Source organism: Alosa pseudoharengus, unplaced genomic scaffold (genome assembly GCF_046254945.1).
Source record: "Alosa pseudoharengus isolate Yale_2024_CS ecotype anadromous, Long Island Sound unplaced genomic scaffold, YU_APseudo_1.1 YU_APseudo_1.1_scf_20, whole genome shotgun sequence".
Classification (NCBI taxonomy): Eukaryota; Metazoa; Chordata; class Actinopteri; order Clupeiformes; family Clupeidae; genus Alosa; species Alosa pseudoharengus.
The window spans coordinates 16337468-16359896 of record NW_027468664.1 but is presented as its reverse complement, the minus strand read 5'-3'; the positions used below and the strand labels follow the sequence as shown (position 1 = coordinate 16359896).

General features: G+C 40.2%; 2 protein-coding genes across 4 annotated transcripts; both read right to left on the bottom strand.

Annotated features, from left to right (window-relative positions):
• Window positions 1-668: 668 nt before the first annotated feature.
• On the bottom strand, window positions 669-8664 carry mansc1 (MANSC domain containing 1). 3 transcript variants are annotated; one of them, XM_076297353.1, is made up of 5 exons: window positions 8345-8664; window positions 7274-7390; window positions 5604-5945; window positions 5060-5200; window positions 669-2877 (listed from the first exon to the last, which is right to left on the bottom strand). In XM_076297353.1, the coding sequence occupies exons 3-5, from the start codon at window positions 5857-5859 to the stop codon at window positions 1823-1825; spliced, it is 1452 nt and encodes a 483-aa protein (XP_076153468.1). In that variant the 5' UTR covers window positions 5860-5945; window positions 7274-7390; window positions 8345-8664; the 3' UTR covers window positions 669-1822. The 3 variants fall into 3 exon arrangements, with proteins under 3 accessions (XP_076153468.1, XP_076153470.1, XP_076153469.1); XM_076297355.1 differs by having other exon boundaries at window positions 669-2859; XM_076297354.1 differs by lacking the exon at window positions 7274-7390.
• Window positions 8665-9071: 407 nt separating this feature from the next.
• c4h11orf98 (chromosome 4 C11orf98 homolog) lies at window positions 9072-13399 on the bottom strand. The gene is made up of 4 exons (XM_076296698.1): window positions 13331-13399; window positions 12888-13012; window positions 10778-10875; window positions 9072-9516 (listed from the first exon to the last, which is right to left on the bottom strand). The coding sequence occupies exons 1-4, from the start codon at window positions 13364-13366 to the stop codon at window positions 9392-9394; spliced, it is 384 nt and encodes a 127-aa protein (XP_076152813.1). The 5' UTR covers window positions 13367-13399; the 3' UTR covers window positions 9072-9391.
• Window positions 13400-22429: the final 9030 nt, after the last annotated feature.

Below are 22429 nucleotides of genomic sequence, written 5' to 3'. Positions count from 1 at the left end.
TATCCTGTGATCATTTTCTAAAAAACACTTAAGTTGCACTGCTGTGATTGTGAAGGCATCTGAGTTTCAGTATGCCCTCTCTTGGACATGCACCAACTAAGACTTCAAAAGACAATCTCATTGAGCAGTTTGAACCCCATTAAATAGAGATTTCCTACAATGAGAATTCTTTGCCAGCTTCAGTCAGTTCTTCAATTCCCAGAAGGCAAGATAAAAAAAAAATCAGGGATTGAACCTCTATGACAGCCAAAAATGAGAACACTGGGGGTGGTCTAGGTAGACAGAAGAGGGAACAGGCTTGTTTTAGATCTGCCGAATGAAGCTGCATGTCTTCAAAACCACCACAACATATATGTGAGCTTAGCCTACTTACAAATGTACACCGAATAGTCACATCTATACTCTTTGACTGGTGTAGTAGATCTATATTTTTTATTTGAAACAAATAAAAAAGAAACTTGTCTTCATCCCTTTGATTGGTTCCTAATAAATGAAGAGTTGACTACAATGTGTTAATTGTGGACATGAGATGTAAATATATATGATGTGATTTATAAGGCATAAATCATATATTTAAAACATTTTATTACTTGCAAGATTTTTTTTATTTATTAAATCAAATGGAAAGCAACACTTCACAAAACAAGACCAAACTATTACCATCCACATATACTGAGATCTTAGAAAATATTAAAGCAATACAAGAAAGAAATTACTTAATTCGTTTTTGTGCAAGTGTTACACAGCCTGGGTTGCATACTGCACCATGGCACTCCAATTTCATACGTCTTTGCTGAGTGGTGTCTGACACCTTGTGGTGAAATGTAGCACTACACCCAGCCAAAGAGTATTTTCCTAAGCCTATTCAAAGTCAATTTTGCATTTCTGCCAACTCACTCTCTCACACACGCACGCACGCACTCAGGCACGCACGCACACATGCACGCACGCACACACACACACACACACACAACTTGACAAAGTTTACAACCTTTGTAATCTACCAGTGCATGAAAACCATTTCCATAAATACTCAAACAAAAATGAGTGTCAAAAAGTGTGTCAAAACCAAAATCATTTAAAGAGAAGTATATGAAGTACATGAAGTCCACAAATTAACCATTCTACCCACCACTGCGATTCATCTGGAGGGATACCAGAGACACAGTTATTCATGAATAGCACAGTCACAACAGAGAGAGAAAATAAAAGCGTGTTGATCGAGGCATTTACAGTAAGGACGGTTAGAAGGTCACCTCGTTAAGGGCTGATACCACAAATAAGCTGCACTGATTATGTACTGTAGGTACCAGACATGCAGTGAGTGCCATTTCAGTCACCATCTCAATGATCTCTCAACGTTCAACGCCACTGTGCAAAGTCTTCCGTCTATCTACTGGGTCTAACACAACAGTGCATATCACATTTTCAAAGGAATTTTTTATGTCTAAATTTAGGCTTCCTGAGTTTGAGGTATTGCTTTTTATTTTCGCTATCCGTCTCCTCCGCTACCTTTTACAGTCTTCATTTTGAACTCTTCCCTCAGAGTGATGTGAGTGATTAAATGTTTCATAAAGGGCCTTTATCGCTGAAGGATATATAGTGTGTCATAAAACAAAATTACAGCGGTGCCATTTATCAATAAGTGTAAAATTACCCAACAGTGTGAAAAACAAATAGGTTTGCAGGAGTCCTTAAGTCCTGTGTGTTGTAGTATGTCAATGTTGTTTTATATGAAACATTTCATTTATTTGTTTGTTGTTTTTTTCGTGGTAGCGCTTGTCAGTATTCAGTAGCAATGTAATCCCGTTGGGGGAGGGAGTCACACTTCGTAGTGCAGGTCATTGAGTTCCAGTCGCGTGTAGTGGCGTCGGTCAAACGACTCCATGGCCTTGCGGCCCACGAGGGCGAGGGCCATCGTGACGAAGGCCAACCCCACGAGCACCACTGCCACCAGGCTGGTCTTCCAGGCTGCCCGTGATACCACCGCCTTCCCAGCGGCCACACCGTGCGCTGGACCCACTGAACTGAACGCGTCTGGGATCTCAGCCTTCAACTCGTAATCCATTGTCGCAAAGGCAGACGTGGTTCTTTCAGTGGCAGGTGTGGTTGTAGTAGTAGTTGTAGTAGTAGTAGCAGCAGTACTAGTAGTAGTTGTTGCTGTTGTTGTAGTGGTTGTAGTAGTTGTAGGGGTCGTCGTCGTGGTGATGGGTTCCGTTGTGGGCTTCTCCAATGGTGGTGTCCTGACGGTCGCTGGCACAGGCTTAACTGGATGGGGCACTGGCCGATGCGGCCCTGGCTTGACCGGTCTCCTAGGTGGTGGTCTGATAGGTCTGTGAGGAGCTGGAGGATGTGGTGGTGGGGGGGCTTTGGTGGTGGTGGTAGTGGTGGTCGTGGTTGTCTGCGGTGCTGGAGGATCTGGTAGGACTGTGGTGGTCGTGGTTGGTTGTGTGGTGGTTGTGGTTGTGGTTGTGGTTGTTGTTGTTGTTGTTGTTGTTGTTGCTGCTGCTGTTGTTGTTGTTGTTGTTGCAGGGGTCGGTTCAGGTTCAGGTTCAGGGTCAGGTGCAGGTGGCATTGTCACAATGATAAATGTGGGTGGCTCTGTGGTGGTGGTGGTTGGAACGGTTGTTGTGGTGGTAGTGGTGGCTGGCTGTGTAGTGGTCTTGCTGGTTGTTGGAGCCGGTGTCGTTGTGGTGGTGGTAGTGGGTGCGGCCGTGGTCGTGGTTGTTGTTGTGGTTGGAGCTGTGGTCGTAGTTGGTGCAGTGGTGGTGGTGGTGGTTGTTGGAAGAGTTGTTGTGGTGGTGGCGGCAGTAGTGGTGGCTTGAGCAGGTTTGGCAGTGACTCTTGGGTTGACTTTTGCTGGGGGAAGCATGAAGCCTTCAGGAATGAGTGGACACACAAAACACTTAGGAAGTGGTATATACAGTACACTTACAGTTTTTCTCAGTTGCTTTGGTACATTTCTCAGATCAGAATTGAAATTCTCAAAACTACCTGTTCAATCTTCACATCATTGTGTCACTTGTGCACATCAAAAAAGCAGTTTCTCATTTCTTTGAACAAGTTGCAAATGCTTTAGTACATCCATGCAAATGATTATGTACAATTCTCTGCTGTTTTCTATCAATTGCTTATGTCATGTTGATCAAAATGTATTATAAAGGGTCTCTGTTTAATAGTATCACCCCCCACAACATTTAGGCATTAGTTCATAGCATAAGTCTTTACATGCAAAATAGTTCAACAAGTTGTCATCATATGCCAAGCAAGATGATATTTGTTGTGATGTGGATGCGAATTTGTGGCCCAACAGACAGGAACGTCAGGAGGTGTAGGAAGACTGCACTGTAATTCCAATGCACTGCATGTACAGTTTTCCCTAAAGAAATGTAATGTATGTTCCCATTTCTACTTTTGTTTTTTGTTTTTTTCTTTGTGCTATGCAATGCTGTCTTTTCCTTTCTGTATTGCAATGACATGGTCTGGCAACAAATAACAATACAAACAGTAAAAGCGTAAATGTGAATCTTGTCCAGTCTCTTGCAATCAAACTCCCACATACACTAAGGTTTTTACAATTTACAATAATTGTCATCAAAACTTTAGCCATAGTTTACATCAGAACATCCCTCCGGAGTACACTGTTATATTGACAACATGACTAAGCAATTTGACTGTCTTATCCGTCCACAATGACTTGTCATTCTGATGGCACTGACATGTTCATTGACACAGATATTTAATTTTGAAAGATGAACTAAGGATTTTGAGCAAGAAAGTGGCTTTTGCAGGTAATTCATGGTGTTTTACTATTTGTATGAATTGTTTTGAGAAATGCACTTACTGTTTTGCAAATGTCAATGATGATTCGATAAATGTACCAAAGCGACTGAGAAAAACTGTATTACATTTATTTATAAGTACATGCCAAGAATATCTCAAGCATGTTCATACTAAAAAACAAGTGTGTACACACAACTTAAAAATAAAGCTTTCTTCATAGTTGCATACCGGTATTTGTTAATGGGTATGCTCTGTATGTCTAAGTTGTACTTCTGATAATTGAATGGTATTTGGAATCTAGCTTTACAAAACTAGAAAAGCTAGTTTTTACGAATCTAACAATTTACTGTAAGTAATTTAAGTTAAATGTAAGTAATTTGTAGGAATTGTAAAAACAGAGAAACCCAGGACATTCTCAACATTTATAAAACATTTATTACTAAAATACCTATTTACCTCTAAAATACCTGTAAGCTCCATACTGGCTGACACATCCATGTTATTTAAATAGAAGGTCAGAAAAACTCTGTAAAGCCTGTATCAAAGGCATCATAATCCACTATTTGATTATCTAAACCCAATCAGTGTGGTGGCAATTATTTGAACCCTGAGCCTAATAGTACAGTAAAGCAGCTCAATGCCCAGTTGGCATTATGTCCTAGTATCAGCTAAGCAGGGTTGCAATGGTATGAGATATTCATGGTCTATATAATTGTCTCTGAAAATATCAGTTTTAGCCAGTTTACCAATTTAACCAGGAGGCAGGATGTGGACAATTATTCTGATAGTCCACTTTATAATGGTATAATGGGTTTAGGATGTGTTGTCAAATGTGGGCGAACAAGTTTTTTCCATGTCCATGTTACTTCAAAACAGGTATCGAGCAAATGCACACGGTATGATAACCACACACTTTCATACCACTGTATACCACAATACCAGCACACTGCTGCAACCCTACAGCCAACCATGTTTGTCTAGGGCTCATGGTGTTGTCATCAGCACTAAGGCCTGCTCATTACTGCAGTAAGTTGAGGTAGTTTCACTGTCATATCAGGAACAACGCTGCAAACCTACAGCCAATCATGTTTGCCTAGGGCTTATGGTGTTATCATCAGCACTATAAAACCTGCTCATTACTGCAGTAAGTTGAGGTAGTTTCACTGTCATATCAGGAGCAACAACATTTCATTAAAGAAAGAATAAATGCATAGTTAGTTCATAATAATTCAATAGATAATTAAATAATAATGTCCAGATAATAATGTCCATTTACCTCTGAAAATGTCATATGTATTGACATCTTTGGAGGTCATGAGCGGGCAGTCCTGTTCAGTGTCACAGTGGAACAGGTAGCAGTTTTCGGGAGGATCATTTGGCTTATGGGTTTTGTACACAACCAGATTGCACTTTAAACCTAGACATGGGATAAAAAGACAGATATAAATGCACACCAAAATGAAAAGGCTCCCATTAGACACTCAAAATCAAGCAAGGAAATAACAACACAACTGAACAAACAGCTATGTCTAATCTAGGCATACAACTGGTTACTGTGTTGATGTAACATTTTTATATTGGGGATCTCTCACTTTACTCTTTGGAGCCTAGAAAAGTACAAGAAAAGTAAGAAATGAGAATTACTTGCTAATGTATACAATAATGTATATAACATTAATAGATGCATATGATTTATAACAACTAAACAGGGACACCCTGTAATCTGACCTTGACCGTAATATTAAATGAACTTGCACATGCTCAGATACACAGACATACACACACAAAAGTAGTCTTTGTATCTATAGTCATAACAGTACCTGGTCTCACTTCCTGTGAGCAACATGACAGAATGCAGTCCTTTTCTGATGGAGTGACCCGTGACTCCATGATGGTGCCTGGCTTTGTGAGGGCTACCCGCACGTCCACAATGACGTCCCGATGCTGTCTGGAGTAGCATGTTTCCTTTTCGAGCCCCCTCACAGGGGAGGTCATACAAAGGAACAGTACGGCAGAAACCACAAGTATCTGGGTCCATGCGTGCCTGGATATGGCGTGACCAGCAATGAAAGACATGGCTTTGGGCTCTGGCTCTTCTTAGGTGCTCTGGCTATTCAGGCGACCTCAGGCAAAGCATCAAGAAAGGCAAAATCCAGAGAGACCTGTGAGACAGAAGGAGTCAATGAAGTCAAGACAGTGCCTGAGTCATGCTTAGTTAGAAGTGGAGTAGCATTGTGGGACAAAAATGTTGCTGAGTGTTATAAAAATGCTCCTACATTTAAAATGTGGAAGTGTCCTCACACTTAAGAATCTTCTGTTTGCTTGTTTTTTTTCTCATGTGAATACAGACACTTCTATCCAAAGTCACTTACATATGACATGTATATTACAAGGGCCACTGCCCCCGGAGCAACTCGGGGTTAACGGGGTTAACGGTGGAAGCCGGGAATTGAACCTACAACTTTACAGGCTACTGCATGCCAGCCCAGCTCCACGACACTACCACCGCCCCATATATTATGCCTTTGTTTACATTGTCTATGCTTTTATATCTGAGTAGTATGGTGTTTTGTTTTTGTATTGTTAAATTTGTATCAAAACACATTATTCATCATTATAATTCCTTGACTTATATTACTTGTGTCAGGGGGATGACATCATTGCAAACTGTGCAGCATCTTTACAAGAAACAGAAAATACCCTCATGGGAATCAGAATAGCCCTTATCCAATCCAAATCAAATCTGGGAGGCACTGCATCTTCCTTGACAAGAAGCTTAGTTCTAAATCAGCAATCATAAGTATGCACTTTGCTTGGTTAGAGTGTTAGTCAAAGGAGACGAGAGCTAAAGAAGTATTTTTGAAGATAGATTTTGGATACATGTTGACAAAAGATTACAATACTGATCTGTACATGTTACAAGGCTGACAATGAAAAACATCACATTGACATTATCATGACATTTGGATGAGCTTAAACAGCTTTGAATATTTTACCCCACGATCTCCAAAAGCCTGGGGAGCTCATCAGACCCATTTAGAAGGGCAATCTAAGTTGCGAAACACTGAAACAGTGTTCCTAATTTGAACGCTCTAGAAACCCACTTTAGCAGCTGGCACAGATACGAATTGCTGCTGACACATACAAAATGTATAAAAACAAAACAAATGTAGACAGAATCTGTATGGAAATAATAAAAGTGATTGTTTTTTTCTGACTTTAAAGTGAATATCTTTTCAGTAGCCTTGTTAAAAACATAGGTCACTTTTTTAAGGCTATTTCACTGTCAAACATAAGGAACCTGTAAGCTAAAATGTCAAAAAGAATTTGATATCATATCACCCTGCATTTGTTTTAGGTGCGCCACACTGAACTGTCAGAAATATGATTGCAATCGTATAGCTGGCCAAGCTCCTGATGCTTAGAGTTTAGTCACTCTACTATCTATAATGAGTATGCTGAATAATAAAAGAAATGTATTCAGACTCACCAGCAATTTTGAAAAAGAGTTGATTGATCTCCATGAGCTGATCTGAGTCCTTCTGGGTCAACAGTCTACACAGTGTTCCTATATCCCTGGGATTGCACTGAGACTTTGCCCCCTGCTCTAAAATACACGATAAGCTTATGTTATCAGTCAGATATGAAGTCATGTCAAGTTCTTGAGGATTTAACAAAGGTCACTGAAGAAGGCCTTGCTTTAAGTATTAGTAAACTTGTCAATCTGGCCTGCATATGACACGCCTACTGGAAGATTCTTATAAGTGCTTCCGGGAGTATTAAGTCATTTAGGCCTATTGCGTTTACATCTCTAGCAGTCTGGTCAGTAGTCTAATATTAGGATAGGAGAAATAGGCCTATAGGCTAGGCCTGCTTCATAATTATGGTACCCACTGTTCAATTCACTGTGAAATTACAATAGAACAACACACACAACACTCGCATACAGAAAAAAGAACAACAAGCGGAAGAAACCAGATGAGATGCTGAAGCCTAATAGTGCCTCTAGGGGTTCATCACCTCCTTCTTTCCCTGCAGCTGGTGGTGAGCTGAGCAGCAGAGATGCTGGTGGTACGTCGCTAGGCTACTGAGCATCACACAAAAGTATCCGGAGTAAGACCGTGTCGTGATGCAATCTTAATGAAATATGTATCCCTTTCTCTCAACGAGAACGCATGGGCTGTTCAATAAACTGCGTTTTAATCAAAGTGAAATATTAGCCAGACATAAGCTACTTCAACATGTTTAAAATAACACAATCGTATTTCCTTTTATCCTACCGTTAAAAAACAGAAGAGCACTGACTGTTATACACCACCCCCCAAGATAGCATAACGCACAATGTCGTCAGATGTGTGACTAACAGCGTATGTTTCCGAAAATCACATGTAAACTGAGCTATGAGGTAGCCTGTTCTAAAACCGGCCACTTTATTAGGCTATGTCACATCTAAAATATACGAGTTCAGTGAAACAGCAACACAGTGTGAGGTCTTTTTGATCAGGCTGCACAATGCAAGAAGCTGGTGCCACAGTGAAATTAGGATGTCAGAGTAAGTTACCTATTTAAGTAGTCCTGAAGCAAAGAAGGTGAATACTTAAAGGACGTAAACAGAAACGATGCCCATTATTCCTCCTCGGCTTCAAGGCGATCCAAAGATGCCCCGTCACAAGCGCCCTGTGCCGCAAATTGACAATAGTCTACTGCAAAGTGCAGTCTATGTAGCAGACATGAATCACCGCAAGCAATAAGATAGTCTACAACCTGCCAAAATCGTGAAATTAACCTTCCGAAATAAAAAACGGAAACAGTGTGTTTAAAAACGTGAAGCTCCACGCTGTGTCACCCACGTCATTTTCTTCGTGAGAGATCCTTGCTTTCCCTGAGTCTGACCCATTTTTGTGTCTTTGTCCTCAACGCGACTAGTGGAGGGATGACGGCACATATTTGTTCAGCCCCCATATCTTAGACATGGCACAACCACACGCATAAATTATATTCAGACTTAAAACCATGCGGATAGATCAGAAGATATTAGTTTAGGCTGCATCTTCCAGGACGAAGCGTGTGCTAAAACAATATAACAGTGGCAATGTATAGGGAGCACGCACGGGGGAATTATATGAATGCACTACTAGGCTATAGGCTATGTTGGCATTAGAAAGCAAAGTCGCGCAGAAAGCAGCTAAATGATCATCCATAGTGAACTGGTAGGCCTCTAGAACTGCCTTCGTAGATAAGTCATACAAATAAATGTAAACATTTTTCAAAGAAGGACAGAAAAATAGTTGCTATTTTACTAACATTTTAATTAACAAAATCACAAAAAGTTTACCATATGTTGCTTTTACATCACCATAATTGACCGTTTTAACATAAATGGCTCCATAACAATCCAGGGTGAGTATTTGGAACCTTTACAAAACTTGATAAAGAAATTCTGTAAACAAAGAAATTCTGGATCAGAAATTGTATTAATCTCAGTGAACAGAACTACTTTGTCACACAAAAACACATCCACATTGCAGTTTGTAGTCCATCCATTAAACTGCGAAGATGTTCTCCAACATTTCAAAAGTTACATTCCAAACAGTGAACTCTAATCAGATCATTCCATGTCCATCAGCTCTACATCCACCGCTCCAGTATCCTTTTTCTGCTTTGCTTTCTTGGGCTTAGTAGAAACGGAGGCAGCGGGTGGTGCTGGAGCCTTCTTCTGCTGTACAAACGTCACTAGAAAAGGCAAGACACAAAAGTGAAGTGGAGTCAATGAATGAATGCATACATGCCTAGCATCTGAAGAGTTGTCTGCCCTTGTTCAGGGATTATCTGCAATTACTGCAGATTTATGCATTGCCTGGCCAAAAAAAGTTCCCAACTAATATTTCATTGGGCCACCTTTCCTTATGATTATGCCGCACAATCACACATTCACCATGGCATTGATTCAACAACCTTATGCAACCTCACAACATTTGGTGTAGTACAGATTTGCATTATTTGTTTAACTTTTTGCTAAGATATCAACCCTCTGCGCAGTCTTCTTTAGCACATCCAAAAGACTTTCAATGGGGTTTAAGTCAGGACACCGTTTTGGCCAATTCATCTGTGAAAATGATTCCTGCTCCTCCACCTCCCAGAATCACTCTTTCACTGTCTAGGCAGACGGATCCTGGCATTGTCATCTGAGGATGGTCCATGCCATCAGGGAAGAAAACATTTGAGCAACCCCAGATCATAACACTGTCTCCAGAGGCTTGATGGAAGCATAATGGGTGTGTCTCAACACACACACAATGCCATGAGAACTCAAAGGACTGGAACTTAAGAGCTGTGGAGCCATAGCAAACAAACCACTTGTTAGTGAGGCTAATTGGAAAGACGCCATCCATCTTCTAAAACTGTACTCTGGGGCAATGGAAAAATATCATGTAGTGTGAGGACTCCAGATTTAGTCTATTCCAGAGTGATGGGCATGTCAGGGTATGTAAGGAAGGACATGAAGTGATGCACCCATCATGCATAGTTCCCACTGTGCAAGTCTCTGGAGGCCGGGTTATGATCCGGGGTAACCAGATCAGATCAGGTCAGGTCTAGGCTCAGCAGATGACTACCGGTACGTACTGAATGACCAGCCAATCTCATGAATGGATTTTTTTTCTCTTCCTGATGGCACAAGCATATTCCAGGACAACGGTTTCAGAATTCATTTGGCTAAAAATAAAGGAAAAGTGGTTCAGGGAGCATGAGGAATCATTTTCAAACAGAAATTGACCACCAAAGAGTCCCTATGAAAGTCTTTGGAACGTACTGGAGAAGTCTTTACACAGTGGTCTGACCTTTCTGTTGTCCATACAAGACATTGGCAAAAAATGGATTGCAACTCTGAATGGAAAAACATGTTGCAATGCTATAGCAAATGGAAGCTGTAACCAAGGCTTAAGGTGGTCTAAAAGAGTATAAGAGTAGGGCAGTGTACATTCAAGAGACATACCATCCATGCCGGATTTTTCCTTGTCCATATGCGCTAGCTGCTTCAGAAGCTTGTGTTTCTTCTTGCCAGACAAAGTAATATTGGCTCTAGCACTAGAGCTGTTGAGGGAAATAATATATGAAATAATACATGTATACCGTATATATGTGTCTGACCTGATCCAGAATGGCATTGCATAAAACTAGCATACAATTACACAACTTCAGAAGCCTCTCATCATTATAGGTCTAGTGAATTTAAATCAATACTATGTAACATAAAACATCTAAAAAGTGATGCATTCCATAGAGTTGTGTACTGCTTCAATATGAAATGCTCCTACACACTTACATATTGGGTATTATCAGGTAGGGGTGCACTGTTCCTATATGGATATCAGATATTGGTCCGACACTGACTGAAATAACTGGATCAGGTATCAGTGACAGTGAGCTAATCTATTCAACCCAATGTTCTACTATGTTAACGTGCATGTGGACGTACTGCATCATGTGTCGGTAGTGTTCTTTGTTAAAAAGAGTTAAAATTAGGGGTTTGCACGGCGTGTCATCAGATCTGGACATCGCCATATTGGAGATACTTGCCTCATTAGAAAGCATTAGGCACTGAAGTAAATCCCTAACATCGTCAAGGAAAATGGTTAATTATTGCTGTGTTTTAGGTCAGACTGAGAAAAACATCTGGTGTAGGTATCGACTTATAACTATCGACTAGGTATCGAAAGTTATTAAAAAAACCAGGGAGAAGGGACAATAATGCCAGAAGTTATCAGAGGAAGGGGGGCGCTTGTGGTTGAACTTGGTACTTCGTCTCCCTCACCCAACTCATATGGATCTGCGCTGCCAATAATCCGTAATTTCTCTAAATATCGCGCCTTTTCTTGTGGTCCAAGTCCTGCCCTATATGCCTTTGCATCTTAGACGCATTTTGATGAGCTTTTCTGTTGTTTAGACACAGCTACAATCACGTAAGATATCCAAAGTGCATAATACTTGTACTACATTGTACTTCATTCACTGAGTATCGCCAATATGGCCGCGCGTGCTGGGTTACCATAGTTACCGGCCAGAGCGTGACGTCGGTGCAAACCCCTAATAGCAAGGGGGAAACTAAACACAATGGGTCAGCAGTTTGTGTCAACAGCTACAGCAGCTCTATGACTATACATTCTATGGCTTCTTAGTGCTGAAGGGGACCAGAGACAATTATGGATGTAAAATCCATATAATCAAAATATAGCATTTATATCAAAATAAAAGCTCTGCTGCAAAATCACCATAAGAATGCTAGAACATTATGTGAAAAACGAGCCAGGGCATTAATCCCCACCCTCAATAAAAACACTTTACAAAAGCATCTCAAGAAATGTTATAAAATAACTGAAAATAGTATGGCCTGGCTCCTTCAACACTAATAAAACCCTGGTGTCAAACGCCCATGCCCATGCCCAGACTACAGGAATCATTATCTGCATCAGGGCTGAAAAAAGGGTCAGTGTTCCCACCCAAATAGCAACTTCCTATGGCTATTTTACAAAGCGATAAGACCTGCTCAGAGTCTAGCAGAAGTGCCATTTGCCCTATTAAGAGTTTATGTGCCATCAAAATGATTGTGGAAATGTTATCTTAAGGTAAAAAAAAATGTTTAGGGGACTTTAAACTTTGACGTGCTTGCAAACATAATGAATCCTCAAAACAAATCTGATGAATAATTGTTTGAAAATGTTTTTGTCTGTGATCATCAGTGCTTTAAAACAAGGAACATTTATGTGCCTGTCTGAAACTTGTGCTGTTGTAGCAGATAATGTATTTTCAAATCTTAAACAACCTGAGAACATCAAGCCCTGCATCACTCTTCTCATGACCAAGAGACTTCACAACTACTACTGAACACGGTGTGATGTATGATGTACAGCCAAATCTGAATTATTCAATGGCGACTAGATCATTCATGTGGAAATGGTCGCACTTTTGTAACATCCCAATTAGGTAAGTATTGCAATGCAATGCAACCCAATTCAAACTCAGACTACAAAAAAAAAAAGACACGTTGCTATGTAGTATTGTATTTGTATAATTTTAAACTTTTCTTACGGAAAGACTGAACTTACCTTCTCTTTTTGAGATGATGCCTTGTAATGATCTCTTTATCCACTACGGCTCCAGTGATCATATGCTTCTGTTTTTTCTGTCTACCCAGAACCCTGCGTCTCTTGAACAACTTCCTTCCCAACTCCTTTATTCAACAAAATAAAGAAATACAGTGATTTACAAGTAGATTCCAAGCATAAAGTGAATTACAACGTTCTGATGATTAGATTATTAGTTTTACAACCATGTATTTGAAACAGACTCAGGTCATGGCACAGATGTAACAAAAGTGTAACAGCTAATGCTAAGTGTAGTGTGAGTTAGGTAAAGTGCCAGGCGAATTTGTTTGGAGATAAAATGGCCAACCACAACAGTAGCCTACGACACATCAAACAAACTATCACCTACTCTGAAGGTACAACATCATTTGCTCTATATCCAGTAGCATATGTTCATAACTTACAGTTTTGGGTCTGTTTATCTTCCCACCCGGAGCCATGCTTGAACCACATGAGACACACGGAAGATACTTTTTGCGACTAACATCTCATTGGCTAGAGTGCGATACTAGCACTACTCTCATTGGACGTGCGAGAACATGGGCGAGGCAGGGCAGCTCTGAGAAGTTTGTATAATGTCACACACTGCCCTCTAGTGAAATGGGTGCGCTGCGGTAATTTCTTCAGAAAAATGTCTTTTGGACAAATAATAATAATTAAAAAATCTGTTATTAATTAAAATGATAATTATGGTGATGGGTAGGCCCTAATTACTTCTTATAATTAAGAAATATTGTTATTATTATTACTATTATGCTTAATGTCTTTTCAACTTTATTTGAAACTATACTGTAAGTCGCTTTGGACAAAAGTGTCCAAAAAACTGGAAGAAGTGGAATCTGAGTGAGTATAGGCACTGTTCAGCAGTTTTCCAAGATTAACTGTGTGGATTTTTACCACCTGAACCGCCTGAATGTCACAGGCAGACATGTGAGTGAGTGTGGAACTGCAGAACACACTAATGTTGAATCTGATATCTGATACCGAATCTAATGTCAGATTTGACAGGCCATATGTTTGTTGCATGAGATGAGAGGGTAAGCCATTTTGTGATGGTTAGATAGGCTACAACAGAAAGATAGACAGCATATGAGAGAAATTGGTGATAGCAACTGAAGCTGTTTCTGCAGGGAAAATCAATGGGTAACTCAATCCTTTTCTGGTAGATGTTGGGAGAGCTGTTATAACGGATCCTATGTCTCTGAAAGGAGAAAGAATACCATTACGAGAAGTATCAGATATGCAGCTAGTCTAGAATATCAGGGCAGACAGCACTACAGCCACGAGAAGTGGAGATGTAGGTCAGAGAACACAAGTCAAGTCAAGTCAAGTCAAGTCAAGTTTATTTATAGCACATTTCATACACAGAGGTCATTCAATGTGCTTTACATAAACAAAACAAAACAATAATAACAAATAAAAGCATAGAAGGGCAATATAGTCAAAGAATAGTTAAAAGGTAAAGATCATAACAAAAAGAAAACATAAAACACAAGGTAAAATCATTTAAAAATAAAGAATAATTAGTAAGCAAAAACAAAGGCAAAAGTAGTAAAAAAAAGTAATAAAAGACAAAGTAGAATAATTATCAAGGCAGATTCAGAATTTGTAACTCGGCACAGTTAGCAGAAAGCATCTGAGAACAGTTTGGTCTTCAGTCTAGATTTAAAACTGGCTACAGTTGGGGCCTTTTTAATGTCATCCGAAAGTTGGTTCCACAGCTGAGCCACATAGCAGCTAAAAGCTGCTTCACCATGTTTAGTTCTAACTGTAGGTTTTACTAGCAGGTTTTTCACCTGGGACCTGAGAGGACGAGAAGGTGTGTACTGCTGAAGCATGTCTGACAAGTATTTAGGTCCTGCTCCATTTACTGATTTATAAACAAGCAATAGTGCTTTAAAGTCAATTCTGTGACTTACTGGAAGCCAGTGCAAGGACTTAAGAATTGGAGTAATGTGGTCAGTTCTTTTAGCTTTTGTTAGAGTCCTAGCTGCATTTTGTATCACCTGAAGCTGTTTAATAGTCTTTTTAGGAAGGCCTGTGAACAGTCCATTGCAGTAATGAACCCTTCTGGAGATAAATGCATGAATGAGTTTTTCTAAGTCATGTTTTGACATCAGCCCTCTGACTTTGGCAATATTTTTGAGGTGGTAAAAAGCTGATTTAGTTATCGCTTTCATGTGGCTGTTGAAATTTAGATCACTGTCAATTAATACACCAAGATTAATTTAAGATTAATTAATTCAAGATTTAACAGTATCCTTTGCCTTCAACCCTTTTGTGTCAAGGAGAGTGGCAACCCTAAGTCTTTCCTCATTTTTACCAAATATAATTACTTCAGTTTTTTCTTTGTTCAGCTGAAGAAAATTTTGAGACATCCAGGTGTTGATTTGTTCTATACACTGACACATAGATTCAAGAGGACCATAGTCGTTTGGTGATAGAGCTAAGTAAATTTGTGTGTCATCTGCATAGCTATGATATGAAATCAAATTATTTTGAATGATTTGTCCAAGTGGGAGCATATAGAGGTTGAATAATAGTGGCCCCAAGATCGACCCCTGGGGAACACCACAGGTCAAGGACGTTGGTGTTGAGGTACAGTTTCCGATGGCAACAAAGAAGCTCCTTTCTTGTAGATATGATTTTAGCCAGCTGATAAATATGCCTGTAAATCCAACCCAGTGTTCTAGTCTGTGTAGTAAAATATTGTGATAAACAGTGTCAAATGCTGCACTAAGGTCCAGTAGCACTAGGACTGATGTTTTACCTGAATCTGTGTTGAGGCGTAGGCTATATCATTGGAAACTTTAATGAGAGCTGTTTCAGTGCTGTGATTTGCCTGAAAACCAGACTGAAAGTAATCAAAATACCCATTTGATGTTAGGAAGGTGGTTAATTGATTAAAGACTACTTTTTCAATAATTTTGCCAATAAAAGGTAGATTGGATATGGGCCTGTAATTGTTTAGCATGGAGGCATCCAGGTTATTCTTCTTGAGAAGTGGCTTTACAACAGCTGTTTTCAGTGACTTAGGAAAAGTGCTAGACAGCAGTGATACATTTACAATTTGAAGGACATCACAGTAGGCAGTAGTAGCCAGAGAGGGCTATAGGCCTAATACTCACTGGCGGCCAAGAGGTGAGGTGAGGACAGGAATAGAATTAGAGGAATAAAGTTAGCTCTGGCAATTGGAGTGGATTTTATTTGGCACTGATTTCTTTTGAAGATGCACTTATTACTGCTATTATGCTCTTCTACACTTCCATCGTTGAGTCCATCTTCACCTCCTCCATCACCATCTGGTACGCTGCGGCCTCTGCCAAGGACAAGCACAGACAGCAGCGTATCATTCGCTCTGCTGAGAGGGCGATTGGCTGCTGTCTGCCATACCTCCACGACCTGCATGCCTCCAGGGCCCTGGGGCGGGTAGGTAGGATTGTGGTTGACCCCTCCCACCCTGGACACAATCTCTTTGAGCCGCTCCCCTCCTGTAGGAAGCTGCAGGCCATCAGGACCAAAACCTCATGCACAAACTCAAGTTTCTTCCTGACTGCAGTTGGCCTCACCAACAAAGCCCGGGTCCCCCAATGTCACTGCACTGCCTCATAATCTCTTACCTTGACCCCACTGACAACATACAGTCACGCTGCACTAGCTACTAAGAGATATGTGATTACATATCTCTTCCACTGTGTTGTCACTTATGGTTGTCTGTCTTGCCCTAACATGTTGTCTATTTATTGTGTTATTGTATTTCATGTATTTTAATTATTGTATGGCATGCACCAACACCAAAGCAAATTCCTTGTATGTGAAAATCTACTTTGTAATAAACCTGGTGCTGATTCTGATTGGGTGAGAAAATGCAATTTGCATTTTGTGTGTTTTAGAGATGTTTTAATTAAGCATATAGAACAATCATAACAATGTACTGCCATGCCAGTATCGAAAATGGATGATTGTATAGCCAAAGCCGATTATCTTAACAGTGTAAAAGTTCCAGAAAATGTGAGCCAATTGAACACTATCAAATCAACGGACAGAAGGTAGCCTAACCTTTGGCATAACCTAAATGATTGATGGATTGATGGAACCTGATGACAGATGGAGTTTTGGTCAATGGAAAGCCTGGGATGAATCTCTGTGATCATATCTGAATGAATAAATTAAGCAGTGGCCTGTAGCCTATATTGACTTTAAGAATAAAATGGTAAAATACAACAAAATTGTATCTATTCACATGGTATGCACCATGTTTCAACAACTACGTTTCAACCAATGACTATGTTTTATTTCATAGGCCCACACCACAGTAGTTTCATATATCAGCGACTCCACTCTAATTCACAAGAACACTGTCAGCCCATAGCATTGTAGCCTAGTTTAGTTTAGGATTTGCTAGGTTCTGTTCAGTGAAGAGTGACACAGGCTGGAATTTGAATTGGAATTTCAAATGACAGTAAGAACCAGGAGGAGCACACAGCGGCTTCCTTGACTGAATGCACGACAGTGACGACACACAACAAAGTAGTTGGCCTATGTGGTCAGTTTGTAGTGGTGGGTATCATTTTTTGTTCCTTTTTCTTTATAATTTTCATGTACGCCATCTGTGTCGGTGAAAATAGTTTGTATAATGTCCTATTATACTGTTGTTAAATCTTGCCGTCTGCCCCGTTAGCTGCTAAGATGAACTTGAAATTGTCTTAGCCATGTGAGTGTTGCTGTCACGCTTTTAATGCGTGAAGCTTATTTCTGTATATCTGATATCTAAACCTTAGGCTACCAGGCTTTGCAACACGACAGTTCTATTATCTTAAAATAATGGCTTCAAACTCGTCTTGATGATAGACAGGCAAACGTCTCCTTTTTCCAGAATGTCTAGCTGGCATATTGCATTTTATTAACTTGTAAAATACAATAGCAGCTATTTCAAATGACAGTATAGGCTGTTGTATGGGCTAGTAGGCATACCAACATTCTTTAAATTACTAGAGTATTCGGTGTCTCTTTGGCTCCTTGACAGTCTGTCTGTCATATTCATTGCAGGAGGCTATTTCATTGATCTAAATGGCTTTCTTTTGTTGCCGAGTTTTTTTCTAATGTAAAGAGTAGTCTAGGCCTAATGAAATTATATTGACTCCTACTAAATTGACTCCTACTAAATACAGCAGGCAAAGCTGTTTAAAACACTTTTACAGTAGGCCTACGCTGCCGTTGGGAGACCTTTTTCTCAGCAGCCATTTAGACATGAAATAGGGCAAGCACAGGTGTTACTATTTTACATTAATGATGTCTGTTCAATTTCAGTGTAGACTAGAATAGGAGCCTATAGGCTAATTAATGCCTTCAGCAGGCTAACACCTGGGCTTGCCATTTCATGTGAAAAATAGCTGCTGTGAAAAAGGTCCATTACATTACTAAACTGTGTACCTATTTAATCCAAATACACTGTAGGACCTAGGCTTCTATCAAAAAGAGCTCTTGTGGAGAGCAATACGTGATTGGCCATTATCAATCAATTTGATAAGGGTGGCTTTCACCACAGGTGCCTTTCCCATTTGTTTTAGATAGATAGATAGATAGATAGATAGATAGATACTTTATTGATCCCCAGGGGAAATTCAAGGTCTCAGTAGCATACAGACATCACACACACATTCACTAACAGCAGAAAAAAGTAATTAAAAGTATATAATATAAAAAACACAACTAAGCAATAAGGACAGTAGAAGATAAAGTATACTAAATATACTAAAATACAAATTATACTAAATAACACTTAATCTAAATCAATTCTAAAAACAGTATCCACATAGTGGGTGATCTATCAAGTGGGTAATCAATCAAGAGGCGCTTGCAATGACTGAGGCAGGGACTGAGCCTGTGATTCTCTGTGCATAGTAAGGTAAGTTCTGTGTGAGTGAGTGTCATGGTGATGGTGCAAATTACTAAGTCCAACAGTGCAACAGTGCAAGAATAACGTCTATATATATCTATATATCTATATATATAACTATATTAAGAAAAGGTATAAGTGTGGCCACAGTTCGGCTGTGGCATGGAGGGAGGGGTTATGCATATGTGCTAATATAGCACGCAAACAGTGAGGCAGAAATGTCTCCCTCATGGACTGTTTTATTGCTTGAGTATTCGCCACTGCATCTCTGGCTCGTTTTAAACAGTTTGTCATATGCTTTGATCAGTATTAGCTTCCTTTTCCCGTCATCATTTCGTTCCAAGTAGCAGCCTCATGTAGTAGGCTAGTAAACAGGCAGTGTAGGCCTACGGCAATGTTAAGTAGCAGGCCTATCAAAGTGAAGTAAAAGAAAATGACCATATTGAAAAAAAGATCATATAAGCAAATTATGTAAACAGTAATTGTATAGAAATTATTCAGTCCCAAGTCTTTTGAGCCTACTTTATTTAAAAGTGATCACTATTGGCAGTTGTGTTGGACAAAACATGCCCTCTCTGTAATTAACTTACATTAAAATAGTCTCCCTCTTGTGGCCAACTCCTGTTATAGCAGACTGAGACAACAGCATGATTTTTCATGTTTTTCCAAACATATAGGCCCAATTGCCACATAATGTAATACCACAATGTAATGGTGATATAAGTTGCATATATGAGGACTACACCTTGAGTTGTCAAATTGACAAAACGTCCACATTTCTGTCCCAGAGGCAAGTTGCCAGCGAGCAGGCTTGGCTGCAGTCAACAGGCAGGGAACAGGGAGACGAGCAACAGAGAGAGACAGACAGACAAGCAGAACTCGGAGGTAAGGCTCTGGTCTCTGGTCACGCCAGCTCTAAGCTTCTCTTCACGGATGTGTGCTCTGCTGTTTATCCCCTGAAAATTGTAAGGGAATTTTGCAGCATAATAAGGTAATACGTATGGCTTCACTATTTTGTGAGTTTAACAATAATGAACACACACAAAAAAAAGACTCTATGTAGACCACTCTCAACTTTGCTGCTTCTGCAAGAATTGGAACTGTTTTCCATTCACCAAAAAAGTTTAGAGGCATGGAAGTATTTTCTTAATCCTTTACTCAGAATAATCATCAAAAAGAGGCAAGCTCTGTTTAGACTTCTTTTAACTGCTCTGAAAATCACACTCCGCTCTTTGTTTGTAAAAGATTTGAAGCTGGGCTGAAATACATGACCGTTCGAGCCAGGGCCCAGTGCACTACTCGCCCTCCCTCCCTCCCCTCTGTCTATTTAAGCCCATTGGTGTTTATTTAAATTCAAGGCTTTCTCATCCCCATCCACGGTGCCGTGTTGAAAACCAATCTGCTCACACTACCTCATTTTTGTTCAAACCACTAGATTTCCCACAGTGTGGCAGCCGTGGCCTAGCCTCCGAGGATGTTTAAGAGATCATGAGGGCCGTGGAGGTACTGTAGGCAGGTACGCCGATGAGCGGCGGCGGCGGTGGCTACAGCACGGCTGCCTTGGCAGGATGTGCTTTGAACCAATAATCTCGGGTAATTTTCGTGGCTTGGGAGCGGCCGCCCATCTAAATTGCACAGATGTTTCCCACGCTCGTGGCCCAATTGATTTCCCTGCTGGGGAAGGGTAATTGTGCGATCTGCTGGTCTTCTCTCTCTCTCTCTCTCTCTCTCTCTCTCGAACTGTTTCTCTTCTCCTGGTCCCTCAGCAGGAGTGTATCCGTGACTTCTCACTTGTGACCTCTTCCTTCGCCAGCAGTAAAACCACAAACAGAAACGCCAGAGGGCTTTTATTTGTGAATTTAGATTCTGGCACTACAGCATGCATTGGTCCCTTCTACCTAGTGAATCAAAGCACTTGGTGCCTCTTTGTTATGTTGCTGTTTTATTCAACAATCCAGTTAATTCAATAAAGATAATAAGAGGATTTGTGCTCTAAGGAATAAAGCAGAAGTGATTTTACAAAGGCCTCATTTCAGTATTGGCTTAGGTACCATGCAAGGAAAAACACTCCATAACAAAGCTGCAGAGATTTATGTGAACAGTACTAATAGAGATTGGATTGCTGTTTATTGAGTATTTCATCCAGTTAGCATTGGCTGACTTCCTTGACAAGAACACAGATATTGTGACCAGTGAATGAGGAACAACAAAGACATGAAACTGGTTGTTATTGTTGTTGTTGTTGTTGTTGTTTTTGTAGTTTGTGTAATGGCAGAGTTTCGACTCGTTACAAAGTCAAACTCCTGAAGCCAGCAGCTAGATGGTGTAAGAACTGCACTTATATTTGTGGAGCCGTAACCCTCTCACCATCCTAACAAGGTTGTGAGGACATGACCTCAACATGAAAAATACTTGAAAATACCTCCCTGTTGCCTAGATAGTTTTTTTTTCTCTCTCTCAGTATTTTTCCCATAGCCACTTGAATCTGTCTTGAAAAGCATCATAATATCACTTAACCATTCCTACATATTGATCGCTTCAGCGGTGCTATCCTGTTGCTTTCCAATTATTTACCCTTTTCTCCTCTCATAGGGGACTGGGCTTGAGCTCACAATTCCACACAATTCTTGCCAGCTGAGGAATTGAATCAAACCGCCATGCAAGGCTTTTGTTTTTTCAGTTTCCTGCCTGACAAAATAAAAGAGGTTTATTTGTCCAAAACTACTGTCAAGAGAGCTTAGGGATGTTGTCAGGCCAACTACCTCTGTCCGACATTGACATCATCTGGCTACTGCCCCTCTTCTTTTTTACTGCTTTTTATTTTATTTCAAAAAAAATGATATATATATATATATATATATATATATATATATGAGAAGAGAAAAATAATCCACACGCTGAAGTGTCTGATTGTATGAGTGTGTTTATTCTAATTGACTGCAGAGTCAAACTTTCTCATTTGAGGCGAAAATACTGGTGGATATGATGGTGTGGTGTTTTTGTTATTGTTGGTGTGTGAAGCTGTGCCTTGTTCCCGTATGTGCGTTTGAATCACTGCCTCCATGACAGCTCCGTCCGTCCTCCTGCGAGATGTCTTTCAGCCCTCTGACTGCCAGCCAAACCAAACTTGTCATGTTGCAAAACCAGCGGCAAGAGTTATTTTAATGGCTCTTTGAAAACCCACAAGTCCTTTATACCACACATTTTGAAGAAAAAAAGAGGGATGAGAGAGAGAGAGTGAGAGAGAAACTCTTGAGTTTGGAATGGTGGTCCATCTCTAATTAGATTTATGATGAGAAAGTTCATTTTGTTCACACATGTGCTCCCAGCCACAACTGGAATCACTCTCTCTCTTTTTGGGTGTGGACAGATATTGACAGTAAGGGTGTGTCCATAGGCCCTGGTTTTAGGTTGACTTTTTATGCTTCTAGTAGGTCAGTATTTCTTTAGTTTTATCTGTACCAGAGACGGTCTAATGACACAGAGGTCATGGGTTCAATTATCATGTATTGCCTCAAGCAGTACTGTAAGAAGCTTTGAAGAAAACTGTCTTCGAAAAGTATGTTTTCGCATCATCGGTGTGTCAAGCTTGGATGCCCTGTGC